The sequence below is a fragment of the Pipistrellus hanaki genome (genome assembly GCF_964339955.1).
Source record: "Pipistrellus hanaki genome assembly, chromosome: 2".
NCBI classification, from domain to species: Eukaryota; Metazoa; Chordata; class Mammalia; order Chiroptera; family Vespertilionidae; genus Pipistrellus; species Pipistrellus hanaki.
Window position 1 is genome coordinate 193,889,286 of NC_140504.1, and position 12,273 is coordinate 193,901,558.

At 52.2% G+C, this 12,273-nt stretch overlaps 1 protein-coding gene across 1 annotated transcript in view; it reads right to left on the reverse strand.

Annotated features, from left to right (window-relative positions):
* Window positions 1–224: 224 nt before the first annotated feature.
* LOC311618119 (arylacetamide deacetylase-like 3) overlaps window positions 225–12,273 on the reverse strand; it is a gene marked incomplete at both ends in the record, with an annotated part of 48,030 nt that continues 35,981 nt past the window's right edge. Inside the window, 3 exons of the mRNA XM_084875365.1 lie at window positions 225–999; window positions 2,953–3,016; window positions 3,903–4,119. Coding sequence (XP_084731491.1) covers window positions 225–999; window positions 2,953–3,016; window positions 3,903–4,119 — 1,056 coding nt within the window. The remainder of the gene's footprint in view (window positions 1,000–2,952; window positions 3,017–3,902; window positions 4,120–12,273) is intronic.

Here is a 12,273-nt window from a genome sequence, read left to right on the forward strand (position 1 = left end):
ATGCCCCACACTGGGGATCTAGCTCACAACGGAGAATCAAACCATGACCTTCTGGTTCATAGATCAAAGCTCAACTGGCCAGGCTGGGGGGGGGGGGGGGGTTGTTGTTTTGTATTTTTAAAGAAGAAGATGGCAATCTCAATAGTTTCCCTGGCCCCACCCAGCATCTCCTTCATCAGCAAGAGAGACCCATAAGGAACTGGATGATGGCGGGACCTACACTCTCACAGCCCCTTCACAAACTGGACCATGACCCTCAGAATCCTCGTGGCGCAGGGGAATTGAAAGAATCCCATGCCGAAGGTGTTCAGCGCCCCGTGGAAACCATCCTCCATGTGGTGCCAGGTCACCGGGACGCCCAGGCCCTCCAGTCTCTTCTTGTACAGCAGTGAATTGTCGCGGAGAAGGTCATACTCGCAGCTCACGATGCAGGCTTCCGGAAGCTGAGACACAACTTGGTCTTCTGCAAGCAGGGGCGAGTTCAGCAAATCCAGAAGGATGTCTGTCTCCATGTAAGCATCCTCATTCAAGGGCGCACGGGTCACCGGGGGGTAGCTCCTCTGCTTAAACCTCTCCGGGATGTTTTCCAGGCTCAACCACTTTTTGTACTTTTCCCAGACTTGGGCAGGCATATGGGCGCCCTTTAGGATGGCGCTCTTCCACTGGAGGCTTACGTCCAGGTAATAATTCATACAGCGTATGGCAAAGTCCAGAGAGAGCATCGGGACATTCTTGTTCTGCTGGAAGGAAGGCAGTTGGAAATCCACGACTTGGAGAGTGGCGTAGACCAGAATCTGAGCCCGGATCTTGGGCAGATCTGGCCGAGCCATGAGTTTTTCACATGTTGTCACGGCCGCTCCCCCTCCCCCGCTGTCACCGCAGACCACGACCCGGGCTGGATCCACCCCATACATATCTAGGGACTTCAGGAAGTGGGTGGTGGCCACGAAGCAGTCATTCATGGCCGACGGGAACCTGTGCTTGGGCGCCAGGCGGTATCTAAAAGGGAATCAAGGAACGTGGTTTACACTCATCACCCCAGTATTGCCCAAAACACCTGCGTCTAGCATCCAAGTTCTTCCATTAATGCCTCCTTCGGAAACCTGAGCAGTTAAAGTTAAGCTACAGGCCTTACATGAGCTCATAGACATAAAATCCTCAGTCCCCAGCACATGCGCTCTGTAAGTGTCAGCTGCTAGTCACACCTTCTCCATGTTCAAGTGAGGGGACAGGCGGAGACCTCAAGAACCCTGCCATCCACCTATCGGTCCACAACTTAGCTCTCACCAGCCCAGGAGCCCCCCTCCCTCTGAACCTACCTGCTGGTGCGGCCCCGGCTCACACCTGTTCCCTACTTTTTGGATTTTTTTTTTTTATGAGCAACCTCAGGCTAGCCTGGATTTAGATAGTAAATAACGCTGCCATGTTCACAGGTCTTAGTGGCCTAGCCTCTTGAAGACTCCGATGCTACCAATTTGCCAGCAGATAACATACTAGTATGCACCACTTTCAGATCAGTCACCCCAACTCAAGCCCCTGGCTTCACGCAGGGGCAGCTGTCACGTGGGCTCGCCAGCCCGGCATTTTCCCAGAGGTTCCAGAAATCAAGTTTGGGAGAGAAATGTCGCTCTTCTAAATGCTGGCCTCTAACTTAGGAAATGCTTTATGGCAGTGGTCGGCAAGCTGCGGCTCGCGAGCCACATGCGGCTCTTTGGCCCCTTGCGTTTTTAGCAGAGGCCAGCTTAGGAGTACCCTAATTAAGTTGATAACAATTACCTACCTATATAGTTTAAGTTTAAAAAATTTGGCTCTCAAAAGAAATTTCCATCGTTGTACTGTTGTTACTTGGCTCTGTTGACTGAGTTTGCCAACCACTGCTTTTGGGGATCCACAAAGCTTCTGCCAGCCATGTCCATTCTGATGCCCCCTCTTCTGAGCTGCCTGGGATGGCCATGCATTAAGTCCTAAACGCTGTCTCCCCAGGGGTCACAACATAGGGTCCCTGCAGGTATCTGCTGGCATATTTTACTGACCATCTCTTGGTGCAGTAGGACATGTGAAGGCCAACCATTGGGTCCAGGTTTCCATTCTCCCCGCAGAAACGGTCTTGGCGCCAAGAACTGTAAGGTGAGGTGCTATCCGGGCCTCTCCCCCTGAGCCCGGACTGGCATCTATCATTTTTTTACTCTACTCAGCCAGCTGTGCCACCAGAAAGCCGGGAAATGGAGCCCCACCAAGATCTTGGCAATTGGTATTTCTTCCTGGGGTGTGCATTTCAACAAAACTGCAGGAGAGGCACCATCAGGGGCCCCTCCCAGCCCCAGCGGGACCCTGTTCACAGGAGGATGAGGCCACACCACGACAGTGACCAGTTTGCCTGACACGGAGGCCCAAGGAGGGGCCTCCTGCCCCATGTCCACCAAGCCCTCTTCGCCCCCTTCCCAGGTTGGGTAGGTGACTGTCCAAGGTCAGTTAGGACAGAGAGTAGCTCTTTAATTCTTCTCCCTTCCTTTGCTGGATCTCTCCAGGGCAGCCCTCCTTCCGGAGAGCACTTGGAACTGATGTGATGGTGTTTGTGGTTGTCCTGGTGATGGCGCAGAGCACTGTGGGTATTTAGTGGAGAGGCGTGCTGGGCTGTTCTGCTCAACCAGGAGTATTCCACCCCAAAGTGCTATGCTCTGAAGCTTGGCAGCTTAAGGCAGCCCACCCCCCACCCAGCTTCCAAAGGATGCCTTGCCCAGAGCACCCCATTGAAACATGCCCACGGGCTGCCCACAGGAAGGAGGGCCTGTTCTCTGCCTCTCCGCCTCTCCCTCTTCCTTCCTCTCCTCCTGGCTGGTGTCCTTGCTCTCCGTATCGCGCGACTCGCTGCTGTCTGAGTCCCCACCTCCCGCCCACTCACTCCGGGTCCCAGCGTGGTTTCCCCGCCCTCCTACCCTCCCCTTTACTCACCCGATCATTAAAACCACCGAGTCGCTCTCCTTGCTCAAACTACAGCATATTTTGTGGTACGTTTCTGGAAAGAAGAGGCTTTCTTACTTCACTAGGAAAGCTAGCGGGCTTCCCTTACCCATCATTGGCAGCCCCTGCCCACGAACCACCACCACGTGAATGTTCATGGACAATGTCTGAGAAGCTGTTGGGCCATCAGTACAGTGGTTCTGTGTGGGAACTCTGGATTCAGACCCAAGTCTGAATCTCTATGTCGCCTCCTATGCACCTTATCTAATACCAATATGCAAATTGTCCCCTAGGCATATACCTAGGTTGCGGGCACATCCCCAGTGGGGTGTGTGTAGGAGGCGGCTGATTGATGTTTCTCTCATCGATGTTTCTAACTCTCTCTCCCTCTCCCTTCCTCTCTGTAAAAAATTAATAAAATATATGAAAGGGGGGGGAAAAAAGGTGAAAAGCAACAGCATCTGTTTCGCAGAGAGCCCTTATGGAGACAGCACCGCCTCACACACACACACACACACACACACACACACACACCCAGCAGAGATAGTGGCCCCTGCCAAGCTCCTCCCATGGGGACACACCTCATCTCTGCCTCCAGCCCAGGGCTACAACTGAGCATCTGGGCTTTATCTCAGCAAGCTGGGTCCTAAGAGAATTACCTCCTTGCTTGGTATCATTCCGGCTTAGGAAGGCCGTCCTCAGGACGCCCTACTCTCGCATAGTGGGGGAACCCAAACAGGCATCGATTGCTCTCTCCCTTCCGGAAAGAGATCGATCCTTCTGCATCTTTGCTGCCTGAATGGACTGGGTATTCCCAGGTCATCACAGCGGCATCCAGACCCCAGAAGGCGACGGGAGTGCAGCCTCCTGCCGGGAGGTGGGCGCCCCCACACCGCTCGGCCCGTCACCCCGCAGGCCGGGCCTCAGGGGAGGACTCTTACTGAAGCTCCCGAGGATCACCCCGCCGCCGTGCATGAGCACGATGCCGGGCCGGAGGCTGCTGGCAGCCCTCCTGGGCTGGTACAGCTTCACCGGGATGCTCCCGTAGCGGAGGTCGGTGACCACCACATCCGGATCCTTGCTGTACGGGGGCAGGTCGTGTATGAATTGGATGAACTGGGGCATCGAACAGATCCTCAGTTTCTCAAGAATCATCCCCTGTTGGCCAGAGAAGAGGAAATGCAGTGGGAAAGATTTCGGCATGTCCCTGGGAGTCCTGCCATCCGCGCCCCCCCCCTCCCGCCATCCCAACCACTCCTATCCCCCCCCCCACGCAGCCCCCCCCCCCCCAGTCATACATACCCTCCGCATAGGGGCGGCCTCCATCCCCCAAGCAGAACGTCCCAGCCGGCACTGGCCCTGCACCAGAGGGCTCAGACCTCTCCCATCCCCGGATCCTGCACAACCCAGCCCTGCAGACCAGGCTCTGGCCACCCCTGAGGGTTCCCCTTACCTGGGATGCCCCACCCACACAGGGTCCCTGCTCCAGCTCTGCCTGTACCTGGCATTCCTTCCAGAGACTCCCCTCCCCTTACTGGACCCCTTCCCCAGCCAACCTGGCCCTCCCAGGCGTTATTGCTATTTTAAAGATATAATGTCTGCATTGTGGTGGTTTTTCTAAAAGGGGAGAATAGAGTTTTTATCTTTTAGAGATACCTATGGAAATAGTTTTGGATAAAATAATGCAATATTCAGCCAGCCCTGCATGGCTCAGTGGCTGAGCATCCACCTATGAACCTGAAGGTCACGGTTCGATTCCCGGTCAGGGCACATGCCTGGGTTGCAGGCTTGATCCCCAGTGTGGGGCGTGCAGGAGGCAGCCGATCAATGATTCTCTCATCATTGATCTCTCTCTCTCTCTTTGATTTCTCATTGAAATCAATAAAAAACAATTAAAAAATATAACATCCAGGACTTGCTTCATAAGTAAATGGGAATGAGGGACAGGTTGGGACACAGATGAAGCGAGATGGGCCAGGGTCACTCAAGCTGTGGAGTGGGGATGTGGGGATTCTTTCTACTGTTGGTGTATGTCTGAAAGTTTGCCTCATAAAAATAAAAACAAAGTGGGGTCTGCCCCTGGGCACTGTCTTTCCAGGGTTCCTAACCTTTCCAGTGCCAAGGCCTCTGGGCTGGTAGTGAAGCCTGTGACCTCGTGGCAGAATGTTTTTGAATATATAGATGGGGTGGCAAAGGAAGGCAGTTTTATCTATCTATCTATCTATCTATCTATCTATCTACATAAATATAGATATATAGATAGATATAGATAGATAGATAGATATAGATATAAATGTAGATGTAGATATAGATATAGATATAGATATAGATATAGATATAGATATAGATATAGATATAGATATAGATATAGATATAGATATAGATATAGATATAGATATAGATATAGATAAAAGGCTAATATGCTAAGTGTCTGAGCCTCTGACTGGTGGCTATGATGCACACTGACCACCAGAGTGCCCTCTCGCACTCTGGGACCCTCGGGGGATGTCAGAGAGCCGGTTTCAGCCTGATCCCCGAAGGCCAGGCCGAGGGACCCACCTGCCGGAGGGACCTCGCTCACTCTGCAGATGCTCTTCCACCCATGGCGCCACCCCAGGTGCAGCCGGCAGGGGAGGGACCATGGGAAGTTAGTTCCAGGGCGTGTCTGGCCCAATATTGCCTGGTCCTACCCCACTGGCCACCTTCCAGTTAGTTTCCTTTCAATGTGCAGGAATCCATGCACCGGGTCACCAGTTTTAATATAATCATCCAAATACTGAAGTGAACGTGTGATGACATACTACGTGGGCTTCCTTCTTAGCGCACTAAATAGCGAGATCTGGGGGCTGGTCTTCTACCGTCATCATCTCAAAGGAATGGGGTACACGTGGGCGTTCTCACAGAATCTGCCACCACTGTAACCTGCTCAGAAAATATGCCATCCCTCTGGTGACCAGGTCACCACTCTGCTGTCACGGCACTGGATTATCACCCTCATTTAGAACAGGAAGAAATAGTATATTTTCATTAGAGGTTAGGGAAAGTGGGGTGACTTTTACCTCATCTAAATTCACAGGCGCCCTGCCTTCTGTCACCCTTGGGGGCTTGGGGAACCCCATCAACAAGTTCTGTCTCCCTTCCCCACAGCACTTGCCACTCTGGGAATCATTTTGTTTGTATGTTGCTGTCTCTCCTCCTCCTTCCATCTCCCAATCTCCCCCACTCTGGGGGAGACTCTAGCTGGGACTTTATTGCCATGACTGATCCTCAGAGCTAGAACTGGCGGATGGCAGGTATTAGTTGCACAACACATACATCTGTGTAGAAAAAACAACAACAAATCAACCAACAGTGATAAGGCTAATATTTATGGAGTGCTCACTCTGAGCTGGGCCTTCAGACACACACTCAACTCACTGCCTCGCCACAACAGGCTATGAAATCGGGACTACTACTTCCCTGTTTTTGCAGATGAGGAAACGGAGTCTCTGGGTTTGGGGACCCGGACTGCAGACTACGAAGGCCCAGGCCAGGAAGAGGACAGGAGCGAACGATCGCCTGACCCTGGGCAAAGAAACCTGAGGTACCTGGGTTCTTCTGCGCCGATGGTTTCCCATGAGAACAGGCGTTTGCAATTGCTCGTCATTACGTAAGAGACTTAAGAAACGGATTTTCTGTTTGCTGTTTCTGCCAGCCCTTAGAATGGCATGGCAAACCCTTCTTGCCAAGCTCCACACGATTCTCGCCATGACCTACTACATGGATTTCTAAACTACGCACACCAACAACAGCCAGCAGAATCTAATGCCACACACAGCCTTCCATCTTGCCCAGCCAATGTGGCTCAGCGGTTGAACCAAGAGGTCCCCTATTTGATTCCTGGTCAGGGCAATTGCCCTGGTTGCAGGGTCGATCCCCAGTAGGGAGCGTGCAGGAGGCAGCCGATGGATGCCTCTTTCCCTTGGGTGTGTTTATCTCTCTATTCCCTCCCCCTCCTTCTCCCAAAAAGAAAGAAGAAAGAGAAACAGGAACAGCCTTCCCTCTCTCCGAGGCAAATTAAATTATCCGTATCTATAAAGCCGCCTTCTGCAGTTCTGTTCATCTGTGCTCATTTGCTAGCTCGCCTCTTCATTTTGTCCTCGGCCAGTTCCAGCTAGCAGGCAGGTGGGACGGGGGCCCCAAAGATCCAGATCAACGCATCCCTGTCCTCATGGCTTCACAGCCGGCTGAGTGCTGTGAAGGAGGTGAGACAGGGCCGGGGGGTGGGGTGGGGGGGGGTGGGGGGTGGGGAGTGGGCCTTGTCTCTTCCTGAGAATGGGAATCATTCTTGAATCTTGTGGCTCTCAGCCCATTCAGCTTGGGAAACCCTGGAAAGAGGTTGAGAGCCACTGGTTACCCAATGGGAACCCTTCAGGCTTGAGAATACACTGTCAGCCTCTACCGCCGGCATCTTAATTCAACTAGAAACTTCTGCTCTGCTTTGCCAACTCTCCCCTTCATCTTCCCAGTGAGGGGACAAATAAGACTCAGAGCTCACCAATGCCACCAGCAGCTGGAACAGGAAGTTCAAGAACCACAGCTTCTTGGGGTGGCTGATGCCCACGGGGATGTCCACTGTGAAGAAGGTTCTGCAGGTCACCCACAGCCCAACTCCCAGGAAGGAGGACCCCAGGAGGGCCAGGAGGACCGCCATCATCATCTCTACCACCGAGGAGGCCACCAGCGGCCGCGCTCAGCACACGCCGCTGAGGACACAGTGTGGAGCTGACAGATCGCCGACACTTATATCACACCCTGCCTGCCCCACCTCCTCATGTCCCAGGCGCCCAGGCCAGGTTGAGTCACAGACTCGAGTGAGGACCTGGCTCTGCAAAGCCCACGGAAAGGAGAACGTGGCATGTGCAACCTGGCCCGGCTGGAAACCAGGCCTCCCGGGGCCAGCTTCCATCCTGGTGCCGCGGCGAGAAAGGGCCCCGCACTAGGAAGACAGTTTGGACATGTCTGCCCTTCGACCTCTCTTGCTGCTCCAGAGTCTGTGCAGGAGGCCTCGGGGCTTTGGCACTTGCTCTCTGAGCAGCATTCTTTCCTCGGATGCCAGCTGAGCCAACCCTCCCTACTGCAAGCCTCTGCTCTAAGGTCACTTCTGAGTGAGGCCACCCTGGCCACCTTATTTCAAATTGTAACCACCCACCCCCCACCACACACACACACACACACACACACACACACACAATCCTGCTTAATTTATAATTACGTCTTTTATTATCATCTGACATAATACCATGCTTCACTTGTTTCCTGACTGTAGAATATAACTTCTAGGGAGACAGGAATTTTTGTTCTGTTCCTTGCTTTATCCCCAGAGGTTTGGTACTTAGCAGGTGCTCAGCAAATGTCTACTGAATGGAGGAATGAATACATAGACACTGTTCTTTTCTCTTTTTTTAATATATATTTTAATGATTTTAAAAAAATATATTTTATTGATTTTTCACAGAGATGAAGAGAGAGGGATAGAGACTTAGAAACATAGATGAGAGAGAATCATTGATCAGCTGCCTCTTGCACACCCTCTACTGGGGATATGCCCGCAACCAAGGTACATGCCCTTGCCCAGAATTGAACCTGGGACCTTTCAGTCCGCAGGCCGATGCTCTATCCACTGAGCCAAACCGGTCCCGGCTATTTTATTGATTTTTTACAGAGGAAGGGAGAGGGACAGAGAGTTAGAAATATCGATGAGAGAGAAACATGGATCAGCTGCCTCCTGCACACCCCCCGATGGGGATGTGCCCACAACCAATGTACATGCCCTTGACCAGAATCAAACCTGGGACCTTTCAGTCCACAGGCCGACGCTCTATCCACTGAGCCAAACTGGTTTCGGCGACAATATTCTTTGATTTTTAAAAATATTTTTATTGATTTCAGAGAGGAAAGAAGAGAGAGAGAGAGAGAGAGAGAGAGAGAGAGAGAGAGAGAGAGAGAGAGAGAGAGGGAGAGAGAGAGAAACATCAATGATGAGAGAGAACCATTGATCGGCTGCCTCCTGCATCCCCCCCCCACCACCACAGGGGATAGAGCCCGCAACCTGGTCATATGCCCTGACTGGAGAATCAAACAGATGGAGGCTCAACCACTGAGCCATGCCAGCCAGGCTTCCAACCACTTTAGAATGTGGAATTACATGTGTTTGTTTTCCCTGCTTATTTTCTGTCTTCCCAAGGAAATGACAATTCCGCAAGGAGCCATGTCCATTTCACTCACTACAGCATCCCCAGTGGCTAGCACACACTATAGGTGCCCAGTGAGTCATCATGGAATGGATGGATGGATGAATGATGTCACATGACCTGGGGAAAAGGGCAACATGGAACACTCGGGTCCTCTCTCTGGTTATGTTTATTGTGGGTGCTGGTGGGAGTGAGAGGAGGTGAAATTGCAAAAAGCCTGGAGACCACACACATGAAATCCGTGTGAAGTTTATGGCTTTTGAAACCATCTCCCGCCGGATGTGGCAAGGAGAGAAGACCCGTGAATAGTGCTCGGGAGGAGCAGATATGCATCTGCCACCCCCGGGCACCTAATTCAATGTGGGCGACTACCCTTCTCTTTCCCCTTGCTTCTTGCTACGTTTTAAATGGGCTTACACCTTGTGACTAGACCATCTCAGTTTGGTCTGTGAGCCTGCTCAGCGACCTCCAGAACTCCTTGCCTGGTAGTATTGGGGGCTATTCCTGCACCGGGGTAACGTCTCACAGCACACACGGCTGATCTTGAACCAGAAACTTGCCTTTGACCTTTGCCTTCTTCATTCTTCTTGTATGCACCCCATGTTCCCCTGGAGTCTCTCCATGGAAATCGGTTCCTTCCTCTATGGTTAGACATGCCAGAGTGGCTGCACCATTTCACATTCCCTCCAGCAACGAAGGAGCGATCTGTCTGCTCCCCATCCTTGCCAACACTTTATGTGGTCCCTAATTCCCATTTTAGCCAACCTGGTGAGAGTGTGGGGATATCTCATTATGACCCCCACGTGTTCCTGATCCTTTAATACCTGTAACAAGATTACGCAAGTGGAGCATAGACAGTAGAGTACACATCAACCCAGCAGGGCGCGGAGAAGGAATTCCAGTGTGCACACATGAAGATTTCCGCAGCAAACCTAGGAGCCATAAGGGCAACAGCTGCCGTCATTCTAGCTGCGATCTGAACGCACCAGCGTATGGGCTCGGGTCAGATCTGGCTGCCCGACAAGCCATGAAAACAGCTCTTCGTTTTCCCAGCTGCCCGGACTGGACCTGAAGGTGAGGAGCCTCGCATGCAGAGCCAAACTGAACGACTGCAAGTGGCCTATTTCGTCAGGGCGCCGCTAGCACGGACCCCTGGGTGGTAGAGAGGAGAAGCTGGGAGGCAGCACTGCTCGTCGATTCAATGTCTCGCCCACCTGACAAGCGCTTGTTGAGGAATCACTCTGTACAGCCAAGGGGGTACTTCCTGCGAAGCTGGCGGAGGGAGGCGCTCCGCAAACACTGGCTGGCTGCCTTCCCCGTGATTTCTTGAGCATCTGCCAGGAGCCGACGGAATTCAGTGTGTCAGCCTCTCAGTGTAACAAAGGCCACAGGTAAGGATACAGGCCACAGGTAAGCCTGTGGCAATAGTGCCCTGAGGGTGGCCACAAACGTCCCACAGGAATGAGCTGATTAGCTTCAGGAGCAGGCTTGGCTGGGACTGGATGAGGGAGCTCCCGAAAGGCTAGTCTGCAAACAGGATCATCTGCTCAAAGGCCCAGTGTGGGGTGTTGACTCTCCTTGGCCTCCATACAGGCCCTCCGTGCGGCTTCAGGGAAACACCTGTGGGCCCTCCATGCGGCTTCAGGGAAACACCAAAGGCCTCAGAATGTCCTCCAGGCCCTATGGGACTCCCCATCCCACCCTCCTCTCCGACACCCCCGTCCCCGCCCTGTCCCCTGCTCCCCCTGTCCTAGCCACACTGACCTGCCTGCAAAGCCCCCAAATGGAGGCTGCATTCAGCCAGAAAGTAAACAGCAACATGAAATCAGCTCTAGCTTGTATATATATATATATATATATATATATATATATATATATATATATATGTACACACACACACACACATTTTATTGATGTTTTTACAGAGGAAGGGAGAAGGAGAGAGAGTTAGAAACATCAATGAGAGAGAAACATCATTCAGCTGCCTCCTGAACACCCCCCACTGGGGATATGCCCGCAATCAAGGTACATGCCCTTGAACAGAATCGAACCTGGCATCTTTCAGTCCGCAGGTGGGCACTCTTTTATCCACTGAGCCAAACCGGTTAGGGCTAGCTTGGGTTTTATCAAAGTCAGAGAATTAACAAACTGAAAGGGAACCCATCCTATAAGGAAGAGCGCCAAGGCCCAGAGAGGTTAAGACACTTGTTCTGAGTTACCCAGCAGGTTTGGGGCTCATCTGGTGACCAGTTCGGCAAGGTCTCCATTTCAGCTGCATCACCTTTTCTGCCACAGTTTGAAATGGGAATTAACACCTACGTTAATGTAACATCCCTGTCTGCAGCTGGCTTGGTGTCCTTCCTCTCTCTTCCAATGGAATGTTTTTGCTCATTTTTCCGCTGTAACAATGCTCGTGAGCCATCGCCCACTGTCTGGACCGAGAATTCAGGTAGCGTCAACTTATTGCACAGCTACTGTGTGCACACCATTTATCCCACTTCATTTATTTCATTTCTACATCGAACCTTCCCGGTGGCCACTATCCCCACCCCCTGCCTATTTTATTGATTGATTGATTGATTGATTGATTGATTGCTAAAAAAGCTAAGACTCACTAGAGCTCAAGGGCATCCCTATAAAGTAGGGGTGTCGAACTCAATCAGAGAAGGGGCCAAAATTTAAAATCCTGCCTAAATCGCAGGCCGAATGGTTTACTGAACAGTCATAAACTGACAATGTCATAAACTGACAGCGGAGTGCAGTGATGACAGCGCGGTGCGGGCCACATTGCAAGGCCTGGCGGGCTGGATTTGGCCCGCGGGCCTTGTGTTTGACACATGTGCTATAAAGCATCAGGGCTCTACCTGGGGAGGCCCTGTCCCTACAGGAGTGGAGCCCCAGCACCTGTCCCCAGGAGACAGGCTGCAGGGTGGGGCCTTTTGAGTCATAAGGCCAAACGTAGGTGGGGTCCTAAGACTGCAAAAATCATATAGGATGCCCTGTGCTCTTGTCTCAGTTATAAAGTGAGAGATGAGAGAGCTGGCCGGCGTGCCACATTCAGCCGGGTGAGAAAAAACAA